At 48.4% G+C, this 25,650-nt stretch overlaps 1 protein-coding gene across 4 annotated transcripts in view; it reads left to right on the top strand.

The window, feature by feature from the left end:
- The window catches only part of LOC119374824 (echinoderm microtubule-associated protein-like 2), a 235,873-nt gene that overhangs the window by 45,513 nt on the left and 164,710 nt on the right, over window positions 1-25,650 (top strand). Inside the window, exon 1 of one of the 4 annotated variants that reach the window (XM_037645019.2) lies at window positions 13,879-14,993. The exons of 2 other annotated variants lie outside the window; for them this stretch is intronic. In XM_037645019.2, the coding sequence (XP_037500947.1) occupies window positions 14,894-14,993 (100 nt within the window). In that variant the 5' untranslated portion in view covers window positions 13,879-14,893. Of the gene's footprint in view, window positions 1-13,878; window positions 14,994-25,650 lie in introns of those variants that run through there. One more of the 4 variants, XM_049410958.1, reaches the window with a different exon arrangement.

The raw sequence follows: 25,650 nt of genomic DNA, 5'->3' as shown, positions 1-25,650 counted from the left end.
CATGAACCTGTGTATTTTGAACAAATAATAAACTGAAACTGAACGAAAACATAGAATAAGAAGACGCGAGTGAGTGATTGAAAAATAAAGAAATAAGACATGCCAAAGTTAAACGATGCATACTGCAATGGCTATAATGTTGGGCAACTTGTGGCGTATGTCGGCAGCTTTTGGCTAATATCGGTTTAAGATTCACCCTCTGTATACACAGGCGCTTTATCTTCATTTAATCAAACTTGCAGTAGCCGTTATAAAGAATTGTAATTGACATTTTGTTACATTTAATAAACGCGTAAATTGAATTGCATTGTCCCTATTGGATATCACGCGGTTGTTGACCTGTACTATGTTTCGTGTTTTGGTCTGTTCACCTTCGGGAAATTTCAAGCGAGGCATGTGTAGGAAAAAACGATGATAATAATGTGGGAGGGGGGGGGGCGATTAAATTGGGAGGAGCGAACGAGCGAGACCTTAAAACAGAACGACGCAGCCTCGCGGTATACGAAGGCCCTACAGCAATGGATGGATGGTGGAACTTTATTAAATATAGTCCTGAGAGACGCGACTAGCGCGCAGTGGGCTTCTCCCACGTTGGGACGGGCAGGCTTAGCCTGACCGCCGCATCGTGGGCTCTCTGGACGGCCCAAAGCTGATCCCCCTTGTTGGGGCTTCTGATGGCGGAGCTCCACTTGGCTGGGTCGGCTTGTTCACTGCCCAGTAACGAGGGGCATCGCCAGAGCATATGCTCTAAGTTAGCTATTTCCCCACAAAGGGGACACGAGCTGCTAGTGTAAGTATCCGGGTAAATTTTGTGAAATAAGGCCAGATTTGGATATGAATCAGTCTGCAGGAGTCTAAGCGTCATGGCCTGGGCTCTGTGTAGTTTTCTGTGAGGAGGGGGGTAGACCCTCCTGCCTAGGTAGAAGTGCTGGGTAATTTCATTGTATGTGGTGGGCTGATCTCTATTGTCCAACGTCGTAGGCTGGGGAGAACCTCCGTGGGCGCGGAACGTCATACCTCGCGCCTTGGAGTGGGCCAGCTCGTTGAGGTTGGTGGGGCCTCCTTCAAAATGACCCATGTGAGCAGGGAACCACGTTAAGATGTGGTTAGAGATGTCTTTGTCACCGAGAATACGGCGTGCTTCCTTGGCGATTGCGCCGACGGCGAAGGCACGGACGGCTGCCCGTGAGTCGCTGTATACGTTCGCGCGCTTCTCGTCGAGGAGAGCGACAGCGATGGCCACCTGCTCGGCAGCGCTCGAGGAGGAACATTCAATCGATGCGGCGTTGATGACCGAACCAGCTTGGTCGACCGAGACCACTGCGTATTTGTTGCTGTTCCCGTACCTGGCCGCGTCGACAAAACAGCTCTCCCCAGGGACCTCTGCTACACTGCGGAGGATCGCCGCTGCCCTGGCCCGTCTTCTTCCCGTGTTTCGCAGCGGGTGCATATTGCGCGGAATGGGGGCAACGATGATTTGTTCACGTTGTCTTCTTGGCAATCCCTGGTAATTGTCGTCCACTGTAGCCGACGGGATACCCATGGCCATCAGGAGTCGCCTCCCAGCCTTCGTGCCCGAGAGTCTGATTACCTGTGCCCTCTCCTGTGCCTCCGCAATCTCCTCGAGCGTATTGTGCATTCCCAGCTGTAGGAGTCGTTCCGTCTGCGTGTAGTTCGGGATACCAAGAGCGCTCTTGATGCCTCTCCGGATCATGGCGTTTAATTTATCCCGCTCAGCCCTCCTCCAGACATGCATGGCCGCGACGTAGGTAAAGTGGCATAGTAAGAACGCGCAATGAATTAGCACATTTGCTTGATGTCTGTTATCAAACGCGTGCAATCCTTTTCAACATCAGTACCACACTATGTTTTTGGACGTAAAACCCCAACAATTGTTATATGAATACCACACAATAGTATGACATCCTGAGGCGTTTTTGGCTCCTGCATGCGTGACCCTATGGACCTATCGGAATCCTTTCTGTACTTAGCTTTTTTTTTTTTTTTTTTTTTTGAAGGCAATGTAACCAGGCCCTTTTTACCCACGCTTTGTAGTGGAGTACGATGAATAATTTAGGTACCGTATTGGCTCGCGTACTACCAGAACTGTTTGCTAGCACTGGGATAAATTATGGCTGATGTCAGCTATAGTTATTGTATATACTACCCTATGTAGCATGTCATATACAGTATAACTCTTATGTCAGCTGGTACTGGTTGGTGTTGGCGGAAGGTGACTAAGTGTTTGCTAGCGTCGTGGTGGCTATAACTATTTGCAAATGCTGGCAATGTTGCTAAATGATAGCTCGGATGATGGTATGTCATTCAGTTGTAAAAGGAACACTGTTTTCATCCAACCTTGATCTAATGATTGAGTTGTCGACTTTTCATAGCCGAGGACCTTGGCTGTAAAAAACGTTATACCGACGGGTTCCGTCGTCCGGGTAACGGTGGTTGACTGTTGTCGCACGCGGCGCACGTATCTATATATGTGTACACAGCGGAGAATGGGCCACGGCCGTACCGAGTGAAAAAGAAGAAAAGAAAAAAAAAAAAGACGAGCTGACAGCGGCAAGCGACGAAGAGGAGAGGGTAGACAGATGAATTCAGCTTTCCATAAAGTGGGTCGGCACAGTGGGGCTCATTACGACGCCGTTTACGGGCCTAAGCCTCGCCGCGCGGAGATGCGCTCACACCTGTTACGCGGCTGCTGTGGCGCGTGCTACGAACGCTCTGTTACACAGTGTAACACTGTAACCTGGCACACACCCAGCGCACTCACGCGTCTCTTAAGTTAATTACACTTTCTGTCGGTTATTGTGTACTGCGTGTAAGGTACACTACCCCGCGCTTCTTTCTTTTTTTTCTTTCTGCTCCAATTTATAGTGAAAGGCAGCGAAATTGGGTGATTTGACTCCCTCTGTTTATTACACCGATGTTACACGGTGCACTGCTGATCGCTATTAAGCCCGATCTTGAACAAATCGCTCAACAGTGATTTGCTCAGCTTGCGCGAGGAAGCCAGTCATGATGAACCAATTCGATCCGGATCAGGTCCGATCGCGATCAAAAGGGACCGTTTGACACGGGGGTTACGTATGCATGGAAGAGTTAAACGTACTGGTTGTGTCGAGTGTATGAGTGGACGTCAGGCGATATATATATATATATATATATATATATATATATATATATATATATATATATATATATATATATATATATATATATATATCGTATGATGGCTTTTGATGGCTAGTACTGTTGCTAAATTGTTTGTTAACACGGCTTGTTAAACGAAGCCGTTTGAGAAATAATGAGCATTCCGAAGCAGCCTGGTCCATTGCTAAGACCTGTATTAGTATGTTCTAAATGATACCATAGCGGCCTTTTTGAATGAGAATACGTCTACAGAAAGTCACGTACCTAAATGTATTAATTGTTGTCCTTTAAGGTCCTTTTAAAGGTGCTTTTTATTGTAGATACATTCGTGCATCGGCGGACTGCAGTTCCCACAAGTTGCGTTTTGCTGAGAGCGATTTCACTTACGCATTCATCATCCGATTTTCTGTTGGGACATGGCGCTAGCTGCCACGGATCTCCATATAGAACTAGTAGCAGCATACGGAGCGAGCATAATGGCCTCCCTTAGACAAAAGCCCGCGTAATGTCTCATTGTTGAACGGCGCGTTAATATCCGATCGGCCGTTTTGTTTGCCTTCGGTTGCGGGCGTATGCGATCGCTTTCCTGAGTGATGCATATGCATGTTCTGCAGAGCCCTTGACAGTGAGAAGAACAATGGACTAGGCTTCGCGATGGGCACAGCCGGTTATCCATCGTGGGACCTCTGTGCCTCCAAGAGCGTTCACACGTCCTGATGCCACAGGATCATATTGTATGTTTGAACCCGGGTGTATCGAGAACGTCGTCTGCTATACGCGGTCATTTTTGCTTGGCAGACGACACAGACACAACACAGATGACTTTTCCGTTGCAGACGACGCGCTCTTGCGTTTCGTCTGCTATATGCGTCGTCTGCTATACGTTTCGTCTGCATGCTACAGAGTCATAGGGTCCGTGACAGCTGCGGCGTATAATACTGAGCCGAAGTTTCTTGCTGCGCGCGCCCATTCTAGCGCGTGCAAAACAAACAAAATGACGAAAAATATGGGCGAGGTACATAATGAATCCGTTGTCTCTTGACGTGCGCGCGCAGAGGCCCAAGCGCATGCGCCGCTTGGCCTCGTTATGAAACGTATGCGTGTGTCGTCTGTCAATGTCGTCCCCGAGTCGACTGGCTTCTTCTGGGGCGCTTGTGTGTTCCGGTGTTTGGTTCGGGTTTTTGCTCTCGTGTTTTTTTTTGTTTGTTTTTAAGCGAGCACACCAGGGGCGAGTATGGGGGGGTGGGGAGATGAATCTGTCACTGTGGGTGGCGCTGGTTCTGTAGTCTCCCAAGACGGAAGAGTTAGTTCGTTAACCCTTTCCTCTCAAGCGGGGGGTCCGGTGCCACTCCGCGGTTTATAAATTACGTCGCCTTCTCCCCCTTCTCCCCACTTCTTATTCCTCCCCTTCCCCTCCTGAATCAATTCGAGGGAGTGGTTTGATATATACTGGTGTGCATACAACGCTGCTTTTATGTGTCAAGTGTCTTGCCTGCCTCGTGCGTGCGTCCGCGCTGGTGCTTGCTGCGACTTCAACGATATGTAAACACCGCGCGCTGAGAATTCGGTCACCGTCTGATGGCTGAGAGTTTGCAGGCGTGAAACGTGCGATATACATTTGATGGGGCTGCGTACCCTTGGGTTAGTTGCACGTACGCAGTCCTCCGATTGGCGTTCTATTCGTCTTGGAATGATGATCGAGTGTTGTGAGCATAAGTGTATCTACGCAGCCGTACGCGTAATGTAATTCTGAAGGGTGGTGCTCTACGAATAACAGCCGTGCCGCATAGGGTTCGCCTTCGCTCAGTTTAAGCGTGGCTTTGTATACCGCTATTAGCCGTGGCCAGTTACTCGTCTTTCGGCCTGTCACTTCTGTTTTTGTTTTTGTCTTCGTGTAGCGCACATGCCGGAAGCGCGTCTGTTATGGTGACAGTTCAAGTGCGTTGAACTGGTTCAGGGCCGCTTCGGTTCGCTGCCTGTTGCGTCGACTGGCATGGCACATAGCGTGCCGCGTTTTGTCGTGTTGACTCGACGACACCGTGGTCGCGTTGTGTGCGTTTCGGTCTACCGATTCCAATCAACTCGGAGCGCCATCAAGTGCTGTACATAGCGGACGAAGTGATTAGATTTCGTCTTTGACAAGCTTACAGAGGAGGCATACTTCGGCTCCTTCGTGTAATTATTTGCGAGGTGTCGTCGTGATGCGTGCGATGTGATGATAACAGCCGTTAAAAGAACGCACATGAATTAAGCGCTGTCTTTTGTGTATCCCTTTTTTGTTTCTGTCATTTTATCGGCAATTAAGTCTCGTATCAGGTATAACCAACAACTGGCTAAGAACAAGTTCTCGTGAATCGCGATATTGCGATGAGAATTGGGGCCTATTCGAAACATTTGTCTGCACACGCCGCTGTCAGGATGTGCGATCTGGTTACTGTTATTTTCTGCGCACTGTTATTTTCAGAACACAGGGGCATAGCCGTTTAAAGACCATGTAGGCTTTTAATAGGAACATTTCGTCACTTTGCCGTGGGGTGGAACTTGCGTGGAACCTTTAAGTTCGCGCAGTTGTGAAGCTCCCGTCCGCACGTTCTCTCTCTCTCTCTCTCCCCCCCCCCCCCCTCCTTTTTTTTTTTTTTGGTGGGGGATGGGAAAGGCTAGCTGCTAGTACATGGGTTTAGGGGTACACTCTTAAAAAAAGTAGCGGTGCTTACTGACATTGAGGTAGTGAGTGTTTGTCACAACATTTACTACCTACGGACTGTCAAGTTAGTAACATTACTACCATGACACTTCCTACTTAAGGTTACTATACCTACAGGGAAGTAGTAGTACGAACGTTCTTTGACAAGTCCAAGTAAAAAAATGAGTCCGTGTGGTATTTTCTTATTGTCTCTTCACGTGATTACCGTGGTAAATACACACCGCAATGACAGCTTCAGATAACAGGGTTTACACAGAGGCATGAACGAACCATGAGCGAGAGCAGACACACGTATAAGCATGCACAGAATACCAAGGCTTCTAGCGAAAGGCACTGAGCGTACGTGTCAAGGGGGTTGTAAAAGGTGCAGTTGCTACCTGTTTTACTGCCCTTTTTTTTTTTTTTAAGAATGAAGCGCTAACCTGTGGTGGAACGAGAGAAAGGTACAACACGACTGACTTAGGGCTGTGATCACATATTGTCACCTTATTCTGTTTTACCTGTTTGCTGCGCGTGTCCAAGACGTGCTTATTTGATGCAGATACTATGTTTAGCATAACTACCGTATGTATTAACACGTCATACAGAACTCCGTAATGTATATATAAGATATGGCGGATTGTATTGAAACACATCTTTGACGACGCCGTCGCCATGGCAGCCGTTCTCGAGAGCAGTTCGCGTGACCGTCTGTTTGCACTGGTTTGAGCAGACGATATTATATCGCCGAGTCGCTGACATAGGGCCGCGCTGATTTATGTACAGAGCAGACGACGCGCCCTGTCCCTCGTTGGCGCATGCGCGGGCTATAGGGAAACGGAATGAGCACACTATATACCTCGCCTAGATGAATGACACCTCTTTCTTTCTTATTTATCCTTCTTTGCGGGACTTTGACTCACGCATCGCATACACGGCGCAGTCACGCGGGCTCACTCACTAAGGGGGGCTTCGCCGAGTGATCTTTCGCAAGAAAAACCTTTAGGAATAAGCTTTTTTCTTTTTTACCTACTTTCGAGACGTAAGCAAGCATGCTTACGGCCCCGTAGGCCGGGGTACGTGCGGGAGTGAATATATCACGTCCTCACGTAACCGCCTTTTGCTGCGGACGATTAGTACTGTCGGCTAGCCGTGACTGCGGCATTAAAGCAGACGATGAAGGCGCGCGCGCACCCAAATAGCAGACGAAAAACCTGCGGGCCAAAGCAGACGATCTTTTATATTCGGCCGTCTGCTTTTTTGTTTTTCCTTCGAGCATGCGCACTATAGAATGCGGCTTCGTAAGGAAACGTACGCGAGGACCTTACGAGAGCGTAGCCGAAACGATGCTTGAAGAGCTGGCTGGTTCGTCTCTGTTCTAATTCTGCGTCGTTTCTTTTACGGCTTAGTTTTTTTTTTCTTTTTGCCTCCTTTCTTCGTAACTGTGACGAAGGGCCGGCAGTTAGGGAGGATCGTTTTCTCCTTCGGACGTTCCCTTTTTTTGTTTTTTCTTATGTGCGCGGTCCGTTTAGAGAAGCGTTTCTTCGACCGTTTCTCGCGATGCTTGACCTGGTTTTTTCTTTCTTTCTTTCTTTCTTTCTTTCTTTCTTTCTTTCTTTCTTTCTTTCTTTCTTTCTTTCTTTCTTTTTTTTTTTTTTTTTTTGATGGGCTCGTCGCTTTCTTCGGTTACGCTATCCAGGCTCCGCCTTTATTTCATTTTTTTTTCTCGGTTCGTGACTTCTCTCAATTTTCGCGCCTTTCGAGCGAAGTTACGCTGACACTTATTACAGCGAGCTTTTGTTTTTTGTATCTTTTTATCCGAACCATCTCGGTCGCTCTAATTTTTCGAGCGCTGAAGAATCGGCCGGTCGAAAACAATACCGTCGTGCTTTCTTCGTTGCTGGCGTTACGTGCGTGCTTCTTCATATATACGGTGTCCTCACGAACGGGCGGGCCGCATTTGCGTATAACCGGTTCGCGGTTAAAATTAATCGCGTGCAAGATCAGAGTAACGGCTCTGATTTGAACTATTTGGCGAATGGGAACGTTCGCGCGATCATTTCCTCTTCGCCTAATATTTGGTTCGGCTCTCCGGTGTGTTCGTTGCAATGAGCCTTACGCCCTTCGCCGAAAGATGAAAGAGCGTTGATTTTGCTTCAACGAAGAGCAGTCCACACGTAACTGGACCTCATTGCGTGCTTATGTTGGCTTTATTCGTCGTCTTCCGATATACCAGTAGAGCCCGCTTGCTCAGAAAAAAACGATATGGATCGGGCTGGTTTACTTGATACGAAACTACGGTACGGCCAGTGCGATTATGGGAAAGACGTTGCAGCGAGTTGCGTATCGTCTGGTCCTGTGCACAGCTTTCGTCTGCTTTTTTGTATGCTTTTTAGTCTGCTCTTTCGTCTGCTTTTGTCGTATGCTTTATCGTCTGCTATATGGTCGTTGTTGAGCAATGAGATACTTTGCGGCGTAGTAATTGGACTGGATGAGTGGATATGGGGTTTGTTGTAGTTGCTCGGTATATTACTAAATCTACTAGTGTTGAAGGAAAACGATCTGTCGTTATGGGAAAGAAAAACGGATCGACTGGCCTGGTTAGATTGCCCGCTAAAGTATACCTTTCGCCGTAGTGCCCCGCGGGCGGCGATTATAGCTGACTACCGCAGATCTCTTTTGCCTTGCGCGTAGATTTAGAGTTATAGCGAAAAGCGTGGTCTGTGGGTATTTTCTAAGTACGCGGTGTGGGCTTACGAAAGGGCGTGATTATAAGGATGGCGCGCACGGAGATGGCTAGAGGCGATTGGTTCTCGCTGGAGGCGTATTAGTTCTTGCTATTTAGTTTTGAGATCGAACACGGGGAGGCGTGGGTATAGTGTTGTTCGTACATTTCCCCATTCAGAAAAAGAATGACTTCATTGTTCGTGAAAATGCGATAGCTATGAGGGTTATTACTCAAGCGCAGCTTTCGTTTATATCAACTTTTTTTTTTCTGCAAAGCGCTTTAATGTTGCCGTTACTGCTTTGCATTGGGAATTGTTTTTTAGTGATATAACAGCTGTCGAATCACTTATTCTGTTCGCTGTAAAGTGTAATGCGACGGCCTGCTTTAATATACTTAAGAAAAAAGTGGCCAAATTACACGGGCACATGCTTTCTGGGATCTTACCTCTGGAGGGGGGAGTTTAACGTGTTGTTCTTCAGGTCACGTGAATAATTTAAGTTTGTACTGAACGCTCTGGAAAAAGAATAAAGACGTAAGTGTTGTTTTCGTCTTCTGTATTTATCATTATCACGCCGTGGTTCGGCCTTCGGTAAGGCTATGTGCTAATTCAATGCCGCTTGGCGTCTCGTCACTTTAACGCCGTCTTGTGCAAATTTATGCTTAGAATATCTACCACGCATCAACAGCTAACACCAATGGCTTTTTGGCCCGCCGCTGAAATGTTGAGGCGCTGGTCCTTCACTGTTTATCATGCCCAGCGTGTAATTGTGCCCTTAAGAACACAACATTATTGCCTAACTGTACTTCAAGTCTGCCTTAACCCTTTGAGACGCTTTGTACGCATTTGTGTGCACCACTTGTTTTCGCTAGTTGTGTCGACGAATGGCTAAGAAAGCGCAAGATACATTGAACTTTTGATGAATTGAACCTCCTGCGTAATAAGTGTGCCTAAATATAACTTCATTTTGCAGCGCTCTGTTGCATGTAATCGCTTTGCTGAAGGCACTGCCATGTTCGACAAGTCGTTCGACGTGCCATGTCCCGCGAGCCACGACAGGAGTGTAATTTTTCTTTGCTTAAAGGGACACTAAAGAAAAACAGTGAATTGACTTAGATTGATAAGGTGTGCTCGGAGAACTCTTGTGTACTTTATTTCACCACCATAGGTTTATTATTGGAAGAGAAAACCAAGTTCAAAGTTTCATTTTTAAGTTTCGCGCCGAACTTTATAATTCGTGACGTAAAATATTTCAAAGACCATTTAACGTATTTTGTCGCCACTGGCTCGACAAAATTTCCACAAACTTGTTATGTCAAGTCTCTGACCCCTTCAGAGGACAATGTACTTCGATTTAACCGATTAGGAACTACGTAGGCCCAAGCAGGCGCCGTCAAAAATATGTGACGTCACGGGAAATGGTGCGGGAATTCCAAGGTGGCGTCGCCACCTGTATTTTCTTTTTGCGCGTTTTCTCGCTTATTAAGCGTATTCTCGCAGCAAGCGTGGTGTTTTTGGTATCGTGGAAGACTACTTTACTGATGCGAGAAAAATCGTCTTGCTCTTTAGTGTCCCTTTAAATTAACATAACCAAAAACGAAGTTGCACTGTATTTCTAGCCTGAGATTTGATTCTGTTTATGCAAAAACCGAGCGTGAATGACTTCAGTATGAATAGATATGTAATTACAGTGTGATTAGGATTAATTACTATGACACGCATAAGTCAACGTATTATGGGATCATTTTTGTTAAAATAGAATATCGAGTGCCTTCAAATAATGTGTCAATTTGACGTATCTACAGACAGTTCTTCATAGGTGGTGTCTGAAAGGGTCAGAACATTAGACAACATGATGAATCTCTAAGCAGGTGTGACTGTGTAGCTGTGAACACATCGGGATTACATATGTTGTTCGCACAGTCCATGCAACGTCTGATAATCCGCATGCCAAAACAGCGTGGCCCATCTGCGAAAATATTCGGCGTTGTCTTAGACCCCGTACGTGTTAGGCGTCGAGACTACTCGTGTACGAATATGCATGCGACACGCAGACTGCTCGCTGAGTGTCGTAGATTGAGCGCTGTTCCGCTTCTATAAAGCCGGAGCGAAATAGCGTGCGTCCCTGTCTTATTTAAGTGCCTAAAGTGAGCGAACGAGGCGTTGACAAAATGCACTGCGTGCCTTTTTAGGGCTTCTTTACTTTAGCTTGGCACTGTGCCAGCCTGTCTTAGCCGTGTGATGCGCTAGTCGTGCAAGAAAGGAAGACCTCGGGCGACGGCTATGCCAAAACCTATTTGTTTCCTGCCAACGCGCGTAGTTATTAAGTATTGCTTCAGTTTTATTTTTGCCCTCCCACGCGAGGATATATTTTCATCCTCTTAAGGGCTCGACTTCTGCTAAGCGCCTTTTTCACTGTCGTCTGCAAGCTTACGCGGCTGTTTTCTCGGGAATGCGTGCCTTCTGTATTTTTTAGGACTTTTCTTTTTTGCTCTATTTTTCTACTTCGTCTGCTTCTTTGTTTACGTCTGCTCGTTGCGCTGGGTAGTATCCGCTTGCTTTGTTGGGTCAAGTTAAGCGGGCGCTTTGCATCGTCTGCTGGCTGTCGTGGCGTGCAGAGCGTTCCTCGTCTGTCAAGGTACCGTGGTCGTCTGCTAGCTGCTTAGCGGTCGTCTGCCGGCTGCTTAGCGTTCTTCTGCTATCTGCTCAGCGATCGTTTGCTAACTGCTTCGTGGTCTTCTTCTGTGTGCTCGGCGGCCGTCTGCTGGCTGCTTAGAGGTCGTTTGCTAACTGCTTAGCAGTCATCTTTTGGCTGCTTGGCGGTCGTCTGCTATTTTCTGAGTGGTCGTCTAGATGATGACTGCTAACTGGTTAGCAGTCATCTATTGGCTGCTTGGTGGTCGTCTGCTACCTGCTGAGCGATCGTCCGTTGGCTTCTAAGCAGTTATCTATATTTTGGCTGCTTAGCAGTACTCTGATAACTACTTAGAAGTCGTTTGCTAACTGTGCAGCGGCTGTCTGCTAACTGTTTGGCAGTCATCTGCTAACTGCTTAGCGGTCGTTTGCTAGCTGCTTAGCGGTGTTCTGTTGTTTGCTTAGCGGTCGTCTGCTAACTGGTTAGCGACCGCCTGCTAGTTGTTCAGTGATCGTCGGCTACCTTTCTGGTCAAAATTATTCCGCCACTGGTGTGCGCACGTCTGTTAACAGAACTCTGCACCCCTTGTAAACCTTGCTCAAGAGTTTTCGAGGGCGCGTCTGTTTATATATATTTACCGATAACAGAGGGTGTGCTTACCATGAATTAAAAGTGATAGAGCGTGCGGGGAACGGGGCACGGTAGAAAACGGGTTCCGTTATCAAGATTGTCTTGGCTTGGCTCCGCGCGCCATCCTGCGCTACTGCAGGATCGATTTCGAAGAGGGTGCGCGCGGTGAGGCGGGAATCGCTGAACCGTATCGATTGAATACGTGACTCCAATCACGATGGCATCCAACTGCTGACAGAACAAGGGCATCCCCAGCTGGGAGAGGTGCCGGATAAAGCAGCGCCGACGAGTCAAGCTATAGCGGCCGAAGGAACAAATGTGAAGATAGGCAGCTAGGCGGCGCGCTGTGTGAGAGACTTTAACAAACGGGTTGGCGGCTCTGCAAACAGCCGAGTAATGCTGTGGAATGATGAAGGCCCCAGATGGCTGCTTCGACGCAGAATACGCGTATCTGTTTATAGGGCCGAGAGGCTCAAGACAATGGACCTATTTAAAAAAACGGTCGCATCGCGAATGTTTGGCGAAGGCGCCTAAGGAATTCTTATCTTATGTGTATCGCGTAATGAAAGAGTGCGTATTGATCGCGCTATCGCTAGCGCCGCTAACAATGAGGCCACGAAGTTTCGTGTTTGAGATGCTATACTATATAGGGGTCATTTAATTCTGTTTGGATAGTTGTGAAATGGCTTGGGGTTTTTCTTGCCGGCCTTGCTTATGTTTTTCTTTATCATCGTAGCGGCTTCAATATCGGAGAAGCTAGTTTCGTGACGTCCACATTTAGCGTCGTGATGGTCCACTTGAACGGGACGACCTCGAAAGTATAGTTACCGATACGAATACTGCTCATCTAGTTGCTTATCTGCTGCAGTGCTTTCTTTTTACAAATCACGACGTTATAGGATGATTGATTTGCTTTTTAGCTTCGCGCTACATTCGGGAGGTTGACAATTTTTTCCCTATGATGAACCTTCCCACACTAGTTGTGGGCATTCACCGCAATGATTTGCCATATTCGCTGCTTTCTTTTTTTTTCATATTTGTTTTTGTCGACACGTGTCCTTTGGTTCTGAACACCCACGTTGCATGAAAACACGTATGACAACATGAATGTTTTCAACATGTATGTGTCAAAGTGACCCTTAAGTTCGGATATCCCATTGTGAAATTAATATCTGGTGCAAAACGTACGTCCCCTAGGGCGTTCGACTTGCAGACGCCGTATGAGAGATACCCGTATAGGTGGCTTGCACTGACGTCACTGAAAGCGCCCTGTTGGAGCACCAGCATGTGGGGACGCGCGATGTTTCCACCGATGTCACATTAATGTTATCAAAACATCACACGCACGTCCTTTCGTTTGCTGCCGCGTCGTTTTCACATAGACGCAACTTGTTTGTCATCAAAGTCGCCATCGTGGAGCACCAGTTCCTTTCAGAAGCTGCGTCCATGACGTCACATGCAAGCCATCTATAGTAAATATTATCATTTTTGTTTATCATCTGAGTTTCAATAATGTAACCTCTCTTGAGCGCATGGGTACTTGTACCCTTGTCCGGAGTGCTTCCGTTGCTGTTGGAACTCGAATCCGCGATCTTGTTCTTGATATAGTCAACGAAACATTGCAGCTGAGTTACAATGCTGGCAGTCTTTGCGTTGCTGTCGCGCGAGAGCGTCTCAAAAGAAGACGATGCATGCATTAAACCATTCGCTACATCTCTTAAAATAGTTTTGGAGCTTCTGCTTTTCCTATTACAAGCCACGCGATCCGTAGTGTTAAATATTTGCTTCTTTCCTCTCGTCAATACACGTTCGTGCGTTAACGAGAGGCTCGGTCTTCGTGCCAGAGTTGGCTCGTGGTCGTGAATTTTTTGACAACTGCCGCGTAACAAGAACTTCGATCTTCTTTCGCGGCGTGGCGCCACTAGTCGGCATCGCTTTTCTTTCCTTCCCTCTCTCAATCTGAACTGGCGCAGCGCCGCCTCTCTCTTCCGGTTCGTCTGCTACAGCGGCGTCGTCTGCTACAACCGAGAGCGGCAGCGGCCCCCGAAGCCGGCTGCTCATTCTCGAAAACCGGGCCGAGTCTCAGTCTGCCTTTGGCGGCTTGGTGGTGCGGACGAGCGTTGGTTGTTGTGCACGGTCGTCTTCGTAGCGTGTGCGGGCGCGCGTGTTTGTGTGTGCAAATCGAGAAATACGCGTAGTAGTAGGGGGCGTGCGGCCCTGTTTTCCAGACGTCTGCGCAAGCAGACGCGAATGTCGCGTCGTGGCGCACGGTCGTCGTCTGTCACGTAGCTGACACAAAAGAATATCGTCGGCCAACAGGTCGTCTGCTGCCCGCTCGACGTCCTGAAGTGTGCTGCACCAGATGGTCGCTTGAACGTGTTGAAGAAGCTTGTACCATACCGTCTGTTACTTGCTCGACGTGTTGAAGAAGCTTGCGCCGTATCGTCTGTTCATCACAAGAAGTTCGCACCGTATCGTCTGCTGCTCGCTTGAACGTGTTGAAGAAGTGCACACCACATCGTCTTTTACTTTCTCGACGTGTTGAAGAAGTGTGCACCATATCGTCTATTCGTTGCTTGGTCGTGTTGACGTTTGCACCAAATCGCCTGTTACTTGCTCGACGTGTTGAAGAAGCTTGCGCCGTATCGTCTGTTCATCGTTTGAACGTGTTGAAGCAGTTTGCACCAGATCGTCTGCTGCTCGTTTGATACCTTGAAGGGTGCACCCTATTGTCGTCTGCTTTCTTGACGTCTTGAAGGGTGTCACTAGCGGTGGTGTTGCGCGTAGTGAACCCGTCTGATTAGCCGTTGTGTGACTTGGGAACTAACCTCCCTGCGTGCTTCGAAGCTGTTTATAGCCCCTGCCCGTCTTCACGTGATCGACGCAAAGGCTCGACATCTGCGCTGAAATCGAGGCTTTGTTCTTTTGTCTTCGTGGCCATCTCGGAGCGTTCGTTTTTCCGTGCCGAGAAAAGAAGGGCGCGCCCATTTGGTCTGCATTGTTGTCGTCTGATCAGAGCCAAGTCTGGTGTCTCTTTTCGTGGACCAGTCAATCATCATGAGGATTAACGGTCACAAGGAGGTTCGCTTCCAGGACACCTGCGACGATGGAGGTGGTGGCGGAGGCGTCAGCCAAGAGCAGACGACGCACGAAGAAGGTGAGGACTTCCTGCCTATACATGCGGTTTATGCCTCTGTTTATGTGTGTAAGTACAATTGTGTCGAGGTTTGCGGTCGGGCAGATGTTTCTGTAACCGAGAGAGAACAGCACACGTTTGGACGTTTACCGCGGGCGCGTGCGTGCACGTTCGCGAGGAACGATACTTAGAAAGCTCTTCAAGATACGACGCCTGGCAGTAGTGGCGTTTCTCCGCTAAGCAAAAGGGCGCGGGTTTGATTGCCGGTCCACATCGAGGGAAGGAGGTGGGGGTGTGCGCATGAAACGCAGTAAACTCCCGTTAGACTTAGGTGTATAGTGTATTATTACAACTCCAGGTGGCCATTACGAAGCCACCTCACTACGGCGTGCGCACCTCTTGTCTTGGTGCGTAAAACCCCAGAATTTATTTTTTTTAAATTCAATATTGCTACAGTGCTTTTGTCTCTCCTTTCTCTTTCCCCCTCATTTCGCTTCTGAGGTCGTAAATGTGTAAGTTTTTTTTTTTAAGGATCGTGATGCTCTGCTAACGAGCGAGTGCTCATTGGGATATATTTAATTTTGATTCGAATTCCGGCACGATTGGAGTGCAAAACACGCTCGTGTACTCAATCTTGTTCTCGTTTTAAAAAAGAGCCCCACGTGATCAGAAATAAACTGTTGGCCTCCTTCTCTAAATAGCCTTGTTGTTGTTCCGAAACGTTCGACAGATCCAATCGATCAGTAATCAATCACGCAGCCGATCCTTTTCCGAGGGATACCGTGTATGGGTTGGAATACGCCATCACTCCTTGATTCTTTATATGTCGCAGTGGTGCGTGAGGCAAGCTGCCACTCGATAATCCTTATCTGGAAGTTGATGGTTGCCCGTACTTCGCCTGCATTTGGCTCGGAAAGCATCGTTTTTCCAGAAGTTGGACAAAATGGTAAAAAAAGAGAAGAAAACATACAGGATAACTAGAGCTGGGACGTCGATTCCACGCGCGTCGACCGACTTGAGCGTCGAAAATTGTACGTTCGGAAAAAAATGTTCCGCGCTCCTCATTATTGATTATTGAGCCGCGAGCCCTCTTCACGAGTTATAATACGCAATATCCGAAGACGTAATTATGTCGTCCGCTGGTGGTCATTACGGGCTGTTTTGCGGGGTATGTGTTCGGCACGAAAGGATGCCTCCGTGCAATCTGTTCAATTAACTACGTGCAATTTTCGTGTAGCGTTGGGCTATATATGGCAATTACAGAACATTCGCAGATATAAGACGAAACTAGCCAATCAGGTGGAGCTCTTCAGCAAACCACGTTTTCTGTGGCAGTTTTCGAGCAAGCCCCCTCCCGGCCGCGGCGGCGGCATTTTCGATGGAGGCGTAGACGCCCGTGTACTCATCTTTGCGTGCACGTTAGAGAACCGCAGGTGGTCGAAATTTCCGGAGCCCTCCACTACTGCGTCCATCATAATCATATCGTGGTTTTGGGACGTTAAACCCCAATAATTACTAGTAGTACATGGCCACCGGCGTCGTTGATGACAGCTGCCGGTCGTTGTAAGTTAACGGTTTTCGCGTGGAGACCAGTCAATTGTCGAAGTGGTTCGGGCTTGTGTTTAGGTTAGGATTACCCGCGTATGCGAGTGCTCTTTTCGAAAAGCTGCCCGTTTTACTGGACAGGACGAATTTGTCTCGTGAAGAAACAAACGTCGATCTGCTCGTAAAACACGAAGATACGCGAACGAAGGAAGCTTTCTGCGTTCTGCCATGCATGCATCGCTGTTTTGATGTTACACTTTCAAAAATGTTCACCTCCCCTCCCCCCTCCCTATTTTGGTGTATTAGTCTTGTTATCGGTTATGATTGGTCGACCGGGCTGTTCAGCGTACTCTGATTGACTCAACAAGTGAGCACTGAGGTATTCTACAAATTTCCCCTCTCCCTGTCTCTCTCTAAACCCCCTTTCTTGCCCGTATTTCCCCCCACCCCAGTGCTGGGTAGCAAACGAGATGCTAATATCTGGTTAACCTCCCGGCCTTCCTTTTTTCATCTCTCTCTCTCTCTCTCTCCAGGATTGCACATATAATAAGGCTTCATTATAACCGTTGGGAGCTCCCTTATCATAAACTTGCAGTAAAGCTGTATTCCTGTGGAACACTGCTAAATTGAAGCGCTGCCCCAGCGATTTAAGGAGTCCTGTTAAATGTGTACCGTCCACGTGTGAAAACTCGCCCTTCTCGTCTCTGCTAAGAAAATCCCGGGCGCGCCTAGCGAGCTAGCTCGCAAGAAAACGCGATTCTATGGGGCTGGCGCACAATGCTCGAGAACCCCCACATCCTGCCGAAAGTTCCGCTTTCCTTCTTACTTTCCGCTTTTCTGCTTTCTTTTTTTTTTCATTTCTTTATATTAAGGGAACGATCAGTGCCGTGATTGAGTGGGTGGGAACACGTAATGCTTCCGGTTTGTGAAGAGCCCTCTCTTTCTATTCTTATATCCGCGACTCCCATAAGTCCCTGAAGAAGAAGAAAAGAAGCCTGGGCGTTACGCTACCCCACGTCGATGATATGCGCTGCAGTGTCGCTTGGCAGTCCTCGTTTCAAGACCTTAAAATCGCGACGGTCGATGAAGAACGACGTGTTCATTTTTTTCTTTTCTTTTCTGGGGAAGGGGGGGAAGGGGGTTATTTGGATGGAAAGATGATATAACGGAAACAGAGATGGTTTGCTACTACAAAAGGATCTTTCTTGCTTTCTTGTCATATTTTTCTCTCTTGCAGTCCGTTAGGAAATTCCCCAGAGGTCCATAAATGGAGTGCGTACTCAGTCGCTGTCAAAAAGCAAGCTGTTTTATTGAACAGTGTCCGGGTCAGGCGGTCACGGCTGCCATATCCTTCGTGATTTGTAACGTTTCAGTTTTTAGCATTCCTTCTTTATTATAGCTTCGGAATAAAGCTACAGAAAAATTATGAAGTAGAAGGAGAAGAACACGAACGACGTCCTTGTGTGCAGATCTTTTGACAGAATACACGTCCGATTGAAAGCGGCAAATCGAAATGACTTAAAGCGTGTTCCTCGTAGTTGAATCGTCGGAATTGGAACGTCCAGGCGCGGAACCTGTGCATTTTGTTGACGTTAGCGTAACCGTGGAATGAAGCGTAGTGCATTGGCCTTATATCGATGTCTGCGTATACTTGCCTCTTCGGCGAGTCCGTCTTGGAAATCACTTTCATATACAGTGTGCTCCCTCATTGCTTCTACTGTCAGCTTGAATTAAAAGCGAGCGGATCGGGAAACAACTCGGACGCGTATATTGCCATTCAAGCGCTGCTTCCATTTGTAACGGTACGACACATAAGCCAAGGCGTATACATTTAGACAGCTGCGTGCGCGCAGAAACCGGCTACGAAGTGACGATTCCACGGCGAAATTTCAAACAAAACAACAACAAATTCTGTGGTTTTACGTATGCATGTAAGCCAAGGTACGATTATAGGCTTGCAAAGCAACGTCGAGCGGCGCTGCTCGACGTTGCCGTGTCATTGCTCTTATGGCAACTGGGGGCATCCACGGCCACAACACTGCCGCCCCACTTCCGCGCACGCGCAGAGCTCTCGAATTGCATCTGTGGTGCGTCACAATGTAACTATTGCTGACTAGCAGTGCTCCGGGCCGAATGAGGAGCGCATGCGCGCACGTGTCCTTGCTGCCGCCGCTGGCAAATCCGGCGGCAAACCGCCTTCGCGGGCAGCGTCTGCATAGCTCAGCCGCGTGAGCGTCGCGCCCATACTTGAGCTTGGGTTCCACGTTCTGTAGTGGGGGACTTGTTAGAGTTGTCTTTCCCAGGGCTGCAACTTCAGGGTGAGGGGGGGGGGGGTACCCGTAGCAACAATATAGCTTCCTCATCATGCGTAAAGTGCAGCGCGCACGGGAACGACGGACGAAACAGAATAAGCAAACAGGACTGGTCATGTTTGCTTCTTCTCTATCGCCCGTCGTTACCGTGCGCGCTGCACTTTACGTAGCAACAATACCTTGATTTGCCGAGCTGGTCCATCTTCACAGCGTCCAGAAGCAATTAACTTTACTGAGTTCCGAGTGGCGCGGTCCTCAGCGTGGCTGCACTTAGGCAACGACCCTTTCGGCTCAGACATCAATAGTTGCTTTTCATTAATTAGAGTTTTAATGAGCTCCTCCCATTCTGACCGTGAGGGAGCTGTCAGGGGCTTTTTTTTGGGGTAGGAAAGCCTGCACAGCCCCACAGTATGTGATCTTGTTTGGCCAATTCTTGTGCGCTACAATTCTGGCAGATTGGGTTAACCGATCCGCATGTAATTAGCGCCAGCCGGTGAGGGCTACGTAAAGAGTAAGTTTGAATGCGGCGGAGGATCACGCCCTGCGCTCTCGTGAGGTATTCATAGGGCGGAGGGTAGACACATCGTTCATGTTTGTGGATATTTATGGTAACATTAAAGCAAGTCGGTGCCTCACCAGGGGAAAACCTGGTTCGAGGGTTCCTAAAACTGATAAATTTCATGATGACGTGTGCGCATGTATGTACGTGATTCGCAGAGCATAACTGATCACTTGAAATGAGCGCCATTTGGAAGTTCAGCGCCTGTGCTGCCGTATGTGTTTCTTTGGTCTTCGTCTTAAGTGTGTTTTACGAAGCGATGCGCACGGCCTGGAATTTACAATAAATTCTCAAAGTCAGCTGAAAATCGCTCCCTCTTCTCTCGACAAATGATGTATTAGTCCGCAAAATATGACGCGATTGTCGGCAGTTCACCATTGGCTGATGTTATAATCACGATAACACCCTCATTATTACTTTCGTTGTTAATTTTGAGTTCAATAAGTAGATAATATGTATGTGTATATTATGTTATCGCGTTAAAAACACCGAACAAACATTAATATTAGCACTTCCGGTCTCACCGACAGCTCGTCTGCTCGTAGTTGCGTGGTTCCGTTTCTTCGCCATGCGCAGTGCCGAAAACGTGAATATTTCTGTGCTTTTGACCATCGCCGGTTGCCGTTGAGAGTGGCAGCAGTTCGAGTGTTGCCTCGTCAGCTGAGAACTGCATCGTCGGCACGTTCTCACGACCGACCGAGGCACGGGCGCAGCGTGTCTCCGATAACAATGCTGGCGTCCGGTAATGGCGGCGCTTCGGGGGTCGTCTGCCAGTGCCGTCTTACGGGGCGGTGTATCGGAGTATGGGCCGAAACCGATCTCAGCTGTCATTCGGTCCAAAACGAGCGCGCACGCTAGGCTTCCAGGTTGGCAGAGCGATGAAAACACTACGGCGTTCGAGGTGCACACCCAACATTACCAAACCGACGCACAGTTTTCAAGCACAGCGCGATACACAGACGCGATCGACTTCCGCTCGACGAAAACGACGCAAGCCGACCGGAAGTGGCGGCACAGACCACGTGGTTGCGCCGAGACGCCAGAGAGAAAAAAAATGAAAAAAAATGCCGCCGGCGCTGACGTCGCCTCCTCGCACCTCCGCCCTCCCGCCCTCCCCTCACGCCGCGCGCAGCTTTCCGCGCGCTCGCTGCGTTGAGTTGAGAGAGAAAGCTGCGGAACGTGATCTCTATAATTTGGTAACACCACTTAGACTTGACGGATTCGAAAATTTTTGCGGCATATGGCTCGTGAAGAGTCATATTACGAACACTGCCGATCGGCGTGCCTTGCTCGGCCACTACTTGTTTATGACTTGTACCTGTATCTGTTCGAGCACTGTACGTGTGCGTCGTCCTGCGTGTCCGGCGCGAAAACACGTCTCGTCTTCGCGCTTACCAAATCGGCTTATACGCGGACGACAAACGAAGCGAGGGATTCAGAGGCTCGCCGAGCTGCGCTCGAGGAGGGATTGTGCGTACAATATACGCGCCTTACGTATAATAACCCTGTGACATATACCTGGTGGACCCATGCCGCGCATACCTATTGTGTTGGCGTCGCTGTAAGCTATCCGGCCTCTTTTATGCGCGCTTATTTTTCTTTGTTGCGCGCATATATGCACCCTCGTCCATTGGCCTCGTGCAACACTGCACGAGGGCTGGCCCCGTTTCTTGAGGGTGCGGACAAAGAGAGAGAGAGACTTCGATACTTCCTCTGCGGAAGTTGCGTGCAGTGTGATAGGATGCCCGAATGGGCGTGTGTTCTTATATAGGTGGACATATCTGTCATCTTGCGTCGGCAAACAAACAACGCTATGCACGGACGGAAATTCAGCTGTTATGTATACGTTCCTGTACGACGAGGTTGAAGAAATAAAATGTACACTGACACTTGCGTGCGGCGTGCCGCTCCCCTTCGCCTCCTTCGGCCTGTTTATTTATTATTATTTCATTTTTCATGTTCCGCGTGGCTGCTCGCAAAACGGAAGACTCTTCGGAGTGTCAAAGCACCTCTCTCTATAGTTGACTGCAATTTATTTCTCTTTGTTTAAAAATGCGTCTTCGCATTGTTCAGAGAGGTCACGGCGGGTGAAGGTGCGCCCCGCTCGCGGTTGTACATGTTTTAAGCATATAATGTCCACACTGATTCCACGGGTACCACGTGGGTGGTAACGGGCCGCTTGCTTTCCCGTACTGCACGCATCTTTTATCTCTTTTTTTATTTAATGCTTCGTCAGCGGTTCTCTTAAACGCGGTGTTCTCGCGCTTTTACGTGAAGCCGAGAACTTAGTGTGATTGTTTCAGTAAGGCTAGGGATGGTGCCAGAAATTTATTTCGGGAGGAGTCCAATAGCCCTTTATGCATGTTCGTGCGTGTATGTGTTTGCATGCGTGCGTGTGCATATATGCATACAACATGTAAAAATTTTAACGGAGAGGGAGAGGAGTGCTCGAACCACCCCCTCCTTCTGGCTACGTGACTGAGTCGGCCATTGACCGAATTTCCTTATATTCTTGACCAAGTCCCGCCTAGAGTGCTAGACGTAGCCAAGAAATTAGACATTTGTCGTCTAATTTCCTGGCAATAACTAGCACTTTATTCGGGTCCTGATTAAGAGTGTAGTTGCATCCCTTCTGAGAGCATCGCGTGTCGTGCTGCTTTGGGTGCTTAATCGACTGGAAGCATTCGCTGTATGTATACAAACCTACCCGCCGTGGGGATCCAGTGGTTATAGTGCTTGTCTGTTTACTGACTGGTTTACCCGAAGGTCGCTGGATCGAATCCCAATCGCGAAGGCCGCCTTTCGATGGAGAAAAGATGTCAGAGGCCAGTGTGCTTAGATTTGGGTGCATGTTAAAGAACCACTGGGGGTGGAAATTTCCGTAGCCCTCCATTACGGCCTCTCCCATAATTATATCTTTGTTTTGGGACGTAAAACCCCAACAGTTATTATATATATATATATATATATATATATATATATATATATATATATATATATATATAAGCGGCATATGTAATGTATCGAATGTTGCTGCGGCGTGGCAGTGTCGTGATAGACTTGCCCCTTTGGCTGTATGTGTACACAGGAGGGATATTGCGACGCCATTCGTTGAGCTCGCTGTGTACACTTGAGCATCAGGCCGTATGACCTTCACCCGCTATCTCGATCGGAATAGGGCCTCCTCGATACTCGAAGCGTCGTGCACTTGTTTTATGTGAAGCATAAAAAAAACTGCCATCGTCACAGCTGTCCGATGTTGACACACCGAAACCGACAGCCAGCGATCCTCACCGCGCAGAAGAGTTCGAAAAAAAAAAAAAAAAACTAAATATAAATGTTGTGTTCAAAGACCAGCTGTGGCCGTTTTCGAGCGTCGTGCTCTTACTGCTCTTGTCCCCGTCTCGTTCTTGTATGTATAACGTACACCGACGTCCTGAGCGACATCTCAGCGACGTGACACTTGTCCACCGTGGGTTCTAACCGGCCGCGTCTACCCTGTCGCATCGCTATTTAGTTGAAAACTTCGGGGTTGGTCGGGAGGCATTACGACAGCTTGCTTGTCCTATTCGAATGGCGACGTCACGCATGCGGAAATGTACGACTGCATGCGAAGACGTTCTCGACAAGATATGCGCATTTAATAGGCAAGCATGTTCCGAGGAGCGCGCCTATACGTTCCTTCCTATACATTCTATAGCACGTCGTTGTCCGGTCGTGTAAGGCACACTCGACTGGACACGCGTGCCTCGAGATGAGAGGTGAATGGGCTGGGGCGAAGTAAGAATGATAATAATATGTGACGTTACGTGCCGAAATCAAGATAAGATGATGAGGCATGCCGTAGTGGAAGACTCCGGAAATTTTGACCATCCGGTGTTATTTAACGGGCACTGCCATCGCACAGCACACGGGCCCCTAGCATTTCGCCTTCAACGAAATGCTGACCGCCGCGGCCGCGGGATCGAACCCACACCCTCGTGCTTATCAGCGTAACGCCACAGATGCTACACCTCCTAGGCGGATAATCTGAACTATCGCACCGCGATAATTTTATATAATGTCAAACGTTCTAACAACAGTGCTGGTGTGCTTCAACGCACTTCGTTATGTATAGGTCACTTCGTTGTAAAGGTCGCAACGAATCGTTCGTTATACGAGTCATTTATTTGTAGCTGCCCGGTTCGACTGTATAGATAAGGTTTGGTGGGAAACTGTGTACCGGAGGTCACGACTTCACTGCACGCAACTAGCCTGCACATTCGCCTTTGGCGTGCATCGGTGGGAACGGAGAGCGATGCTCTTCTTTTCGCACGAGGCGCTGCATGCATGAATGAGTCCCGTGCATCTGTAGCGTATATGCATACCTCCGTGGCGTATATAGTATACTATGTGCATCAGCGGCAGTACATACGTTCCTTGGAACGTATGTTTATTTGTTAGCTCGTATGTTTCTGTACTTTTGTAAGTGTGTTCGGGCGCACGCCGGAAGGTGTGTGTGTGTGTTTGCGTGTGCGTGTGTGTGTGTATCCGTATAATATCTCGGTCGGTTCGGCGGGCGGCTCGCTTTTGCCGAGAAAGTCGGAGGACACGCAAAAGAAAATAAAACTAAGATGCGAGGGCGGGGCCTCGGGTGTTTCACTCAAGACTGCAAGTATGTTCGAAGGAAGGAAGTACGTCGGTAGACGGCACCGACGTTTCACCTTTTTTTTTCATCTTCTTGTTTTATTATTTTCTTTCTCCCGTTCCCACGCGCCGCGTGCCTCGGGCCGTTTATAGACATAGGCGTGTGTGTACGTATATAGCTGTGCGAAGGTGTGCGTGTCCCACGTAACGTGCGACAAAACGTGTAGGCCTCGCTTTAGGAAACTGGAACGCCGTGCGATTCTTACGGGGTGTATGTACCGCGTATACGCGTCTATAGTATGCAGAGGGAGTGCGATTTGACCCGTTTGTTTGTTGTTCAGGTCTCGGTATAGGCGCTTGCGCGCCGAGCGTCGGCGTCTTCGTGTTCGAGATGCGACCGATAAGCATTTCTCAGGCTATAAAGTGGGATGGTGTGGAAGTGGGTTATTCGGTGCGGCCGCAAATTCCTGGCATACTTCTGGCTCTCACTGAACTTGCCCCCACCGCAGTTCGCGAAGTTTTGCAACAGTGAAGGAGACGTTCAAGCGCCCACAAAAAAGCAATACGTGTAGCGCCGAAAATTGAAAAAAAAAAAAGTTTCGTATGCGTGGCGGGAGGTTGTCGGTGAAGTTCGCAGGCTACACAAACATGCAGATTGGTTCTGCGAAAGGCCGCAAGGTGGCGGAAAGGTTCAGAAAGGGAAATTTACAACTACTTGTTTGTAGCACGAAACCGCAAGGAAATCCAGACGGATTTCTCAGAAAGGTTTCCCCGGACCGGGACGAATTTTTCGGCAACGAAGAGGCTTTCTTTCTGAGAAAACCGTACGGATTTCCTTGTGGTTTCGTGCTACAGACGCGTGGTTGTAGATTTCCCTTTCTTTCCCTACACAAACATGTGCTGAATTCTTTCCTGAAGTGCAGGATGAAGAAGTAATCAATTCCTTATAACTTTGCACATTTTTAAATTACTGTTGTGGGCAAGTGCAGCTGTTTTATATTTATAGACTGTCTGGGTGTTTTTGCGGTGTGCGTCCGCGAATGTTATTAGAAGCCTTTAGGTTAGTACGCCTGAAACACCAGGGTACGCACAAACTTCATTACAGACGCATTGCGTTTTTTTTTCTTCTACACCCTGACCTAAATGTATCGATAATCTCATTCGATCGTTTCCTCGATTAACAGTTAATAGCGGCCAGCCCCTCCCATACTGAAGTTTATTCGTGCAGTCGACTGTACACAGTCTGGCCGATAGTTAGTCGCCATATCTCGTGTTTGCGATGGAGCCATAACTTTGTGCCGACGTATAGTTTCGGTTTCTCCAGCCGCTAACCCTCGTGTCGTCCTCCGCGTCCCTGAGGGCATGTCTCCCATCCTTAGTATAGTTAGCCTCGTTTTCTGGCTCGTTGGTTAATTGATTCGTACTCGGGATGAGTTAATTGTGTGCCATGTTCTGCTGGTTGAAGCCTGGATAGATAGTCAATGAGGAAGTCCCGCAGTCGTTCACGCGGTATCTCTTCCCAAATCGCAAATTAAGCCGGCGCCCCAGTACAGAGTCCGTATTCGCACGGGTCGGTGGCCTGTAACCCGCGGCCGTGTCCGAACTTTCGCCTATACGCTTCGGCGATATCAGGAAG

The sequence above is a fragment of the Rhipicephalus sanguineus genome, chromosome 11, assembly GCF_013339695.2.
Source record: "Rhipicephalus sanguineus isolate Rsan-2018 chromosome 11, BIME_Rsan_1.4, whole genome shotgun sequence".
Classification (NCBI taxonomy): Eukaryota; Metazoa; Arthropoda; class Arachnida; order Ixodida; family Ixodidae; genus Rhipicephalus; species Rhipicephalus sanguineus.
The sequence above is the reverse complement of the archived record's forward strand: the minus strand, read 5'-3'. Positions and strand labels throughout refer to the sequence as shown.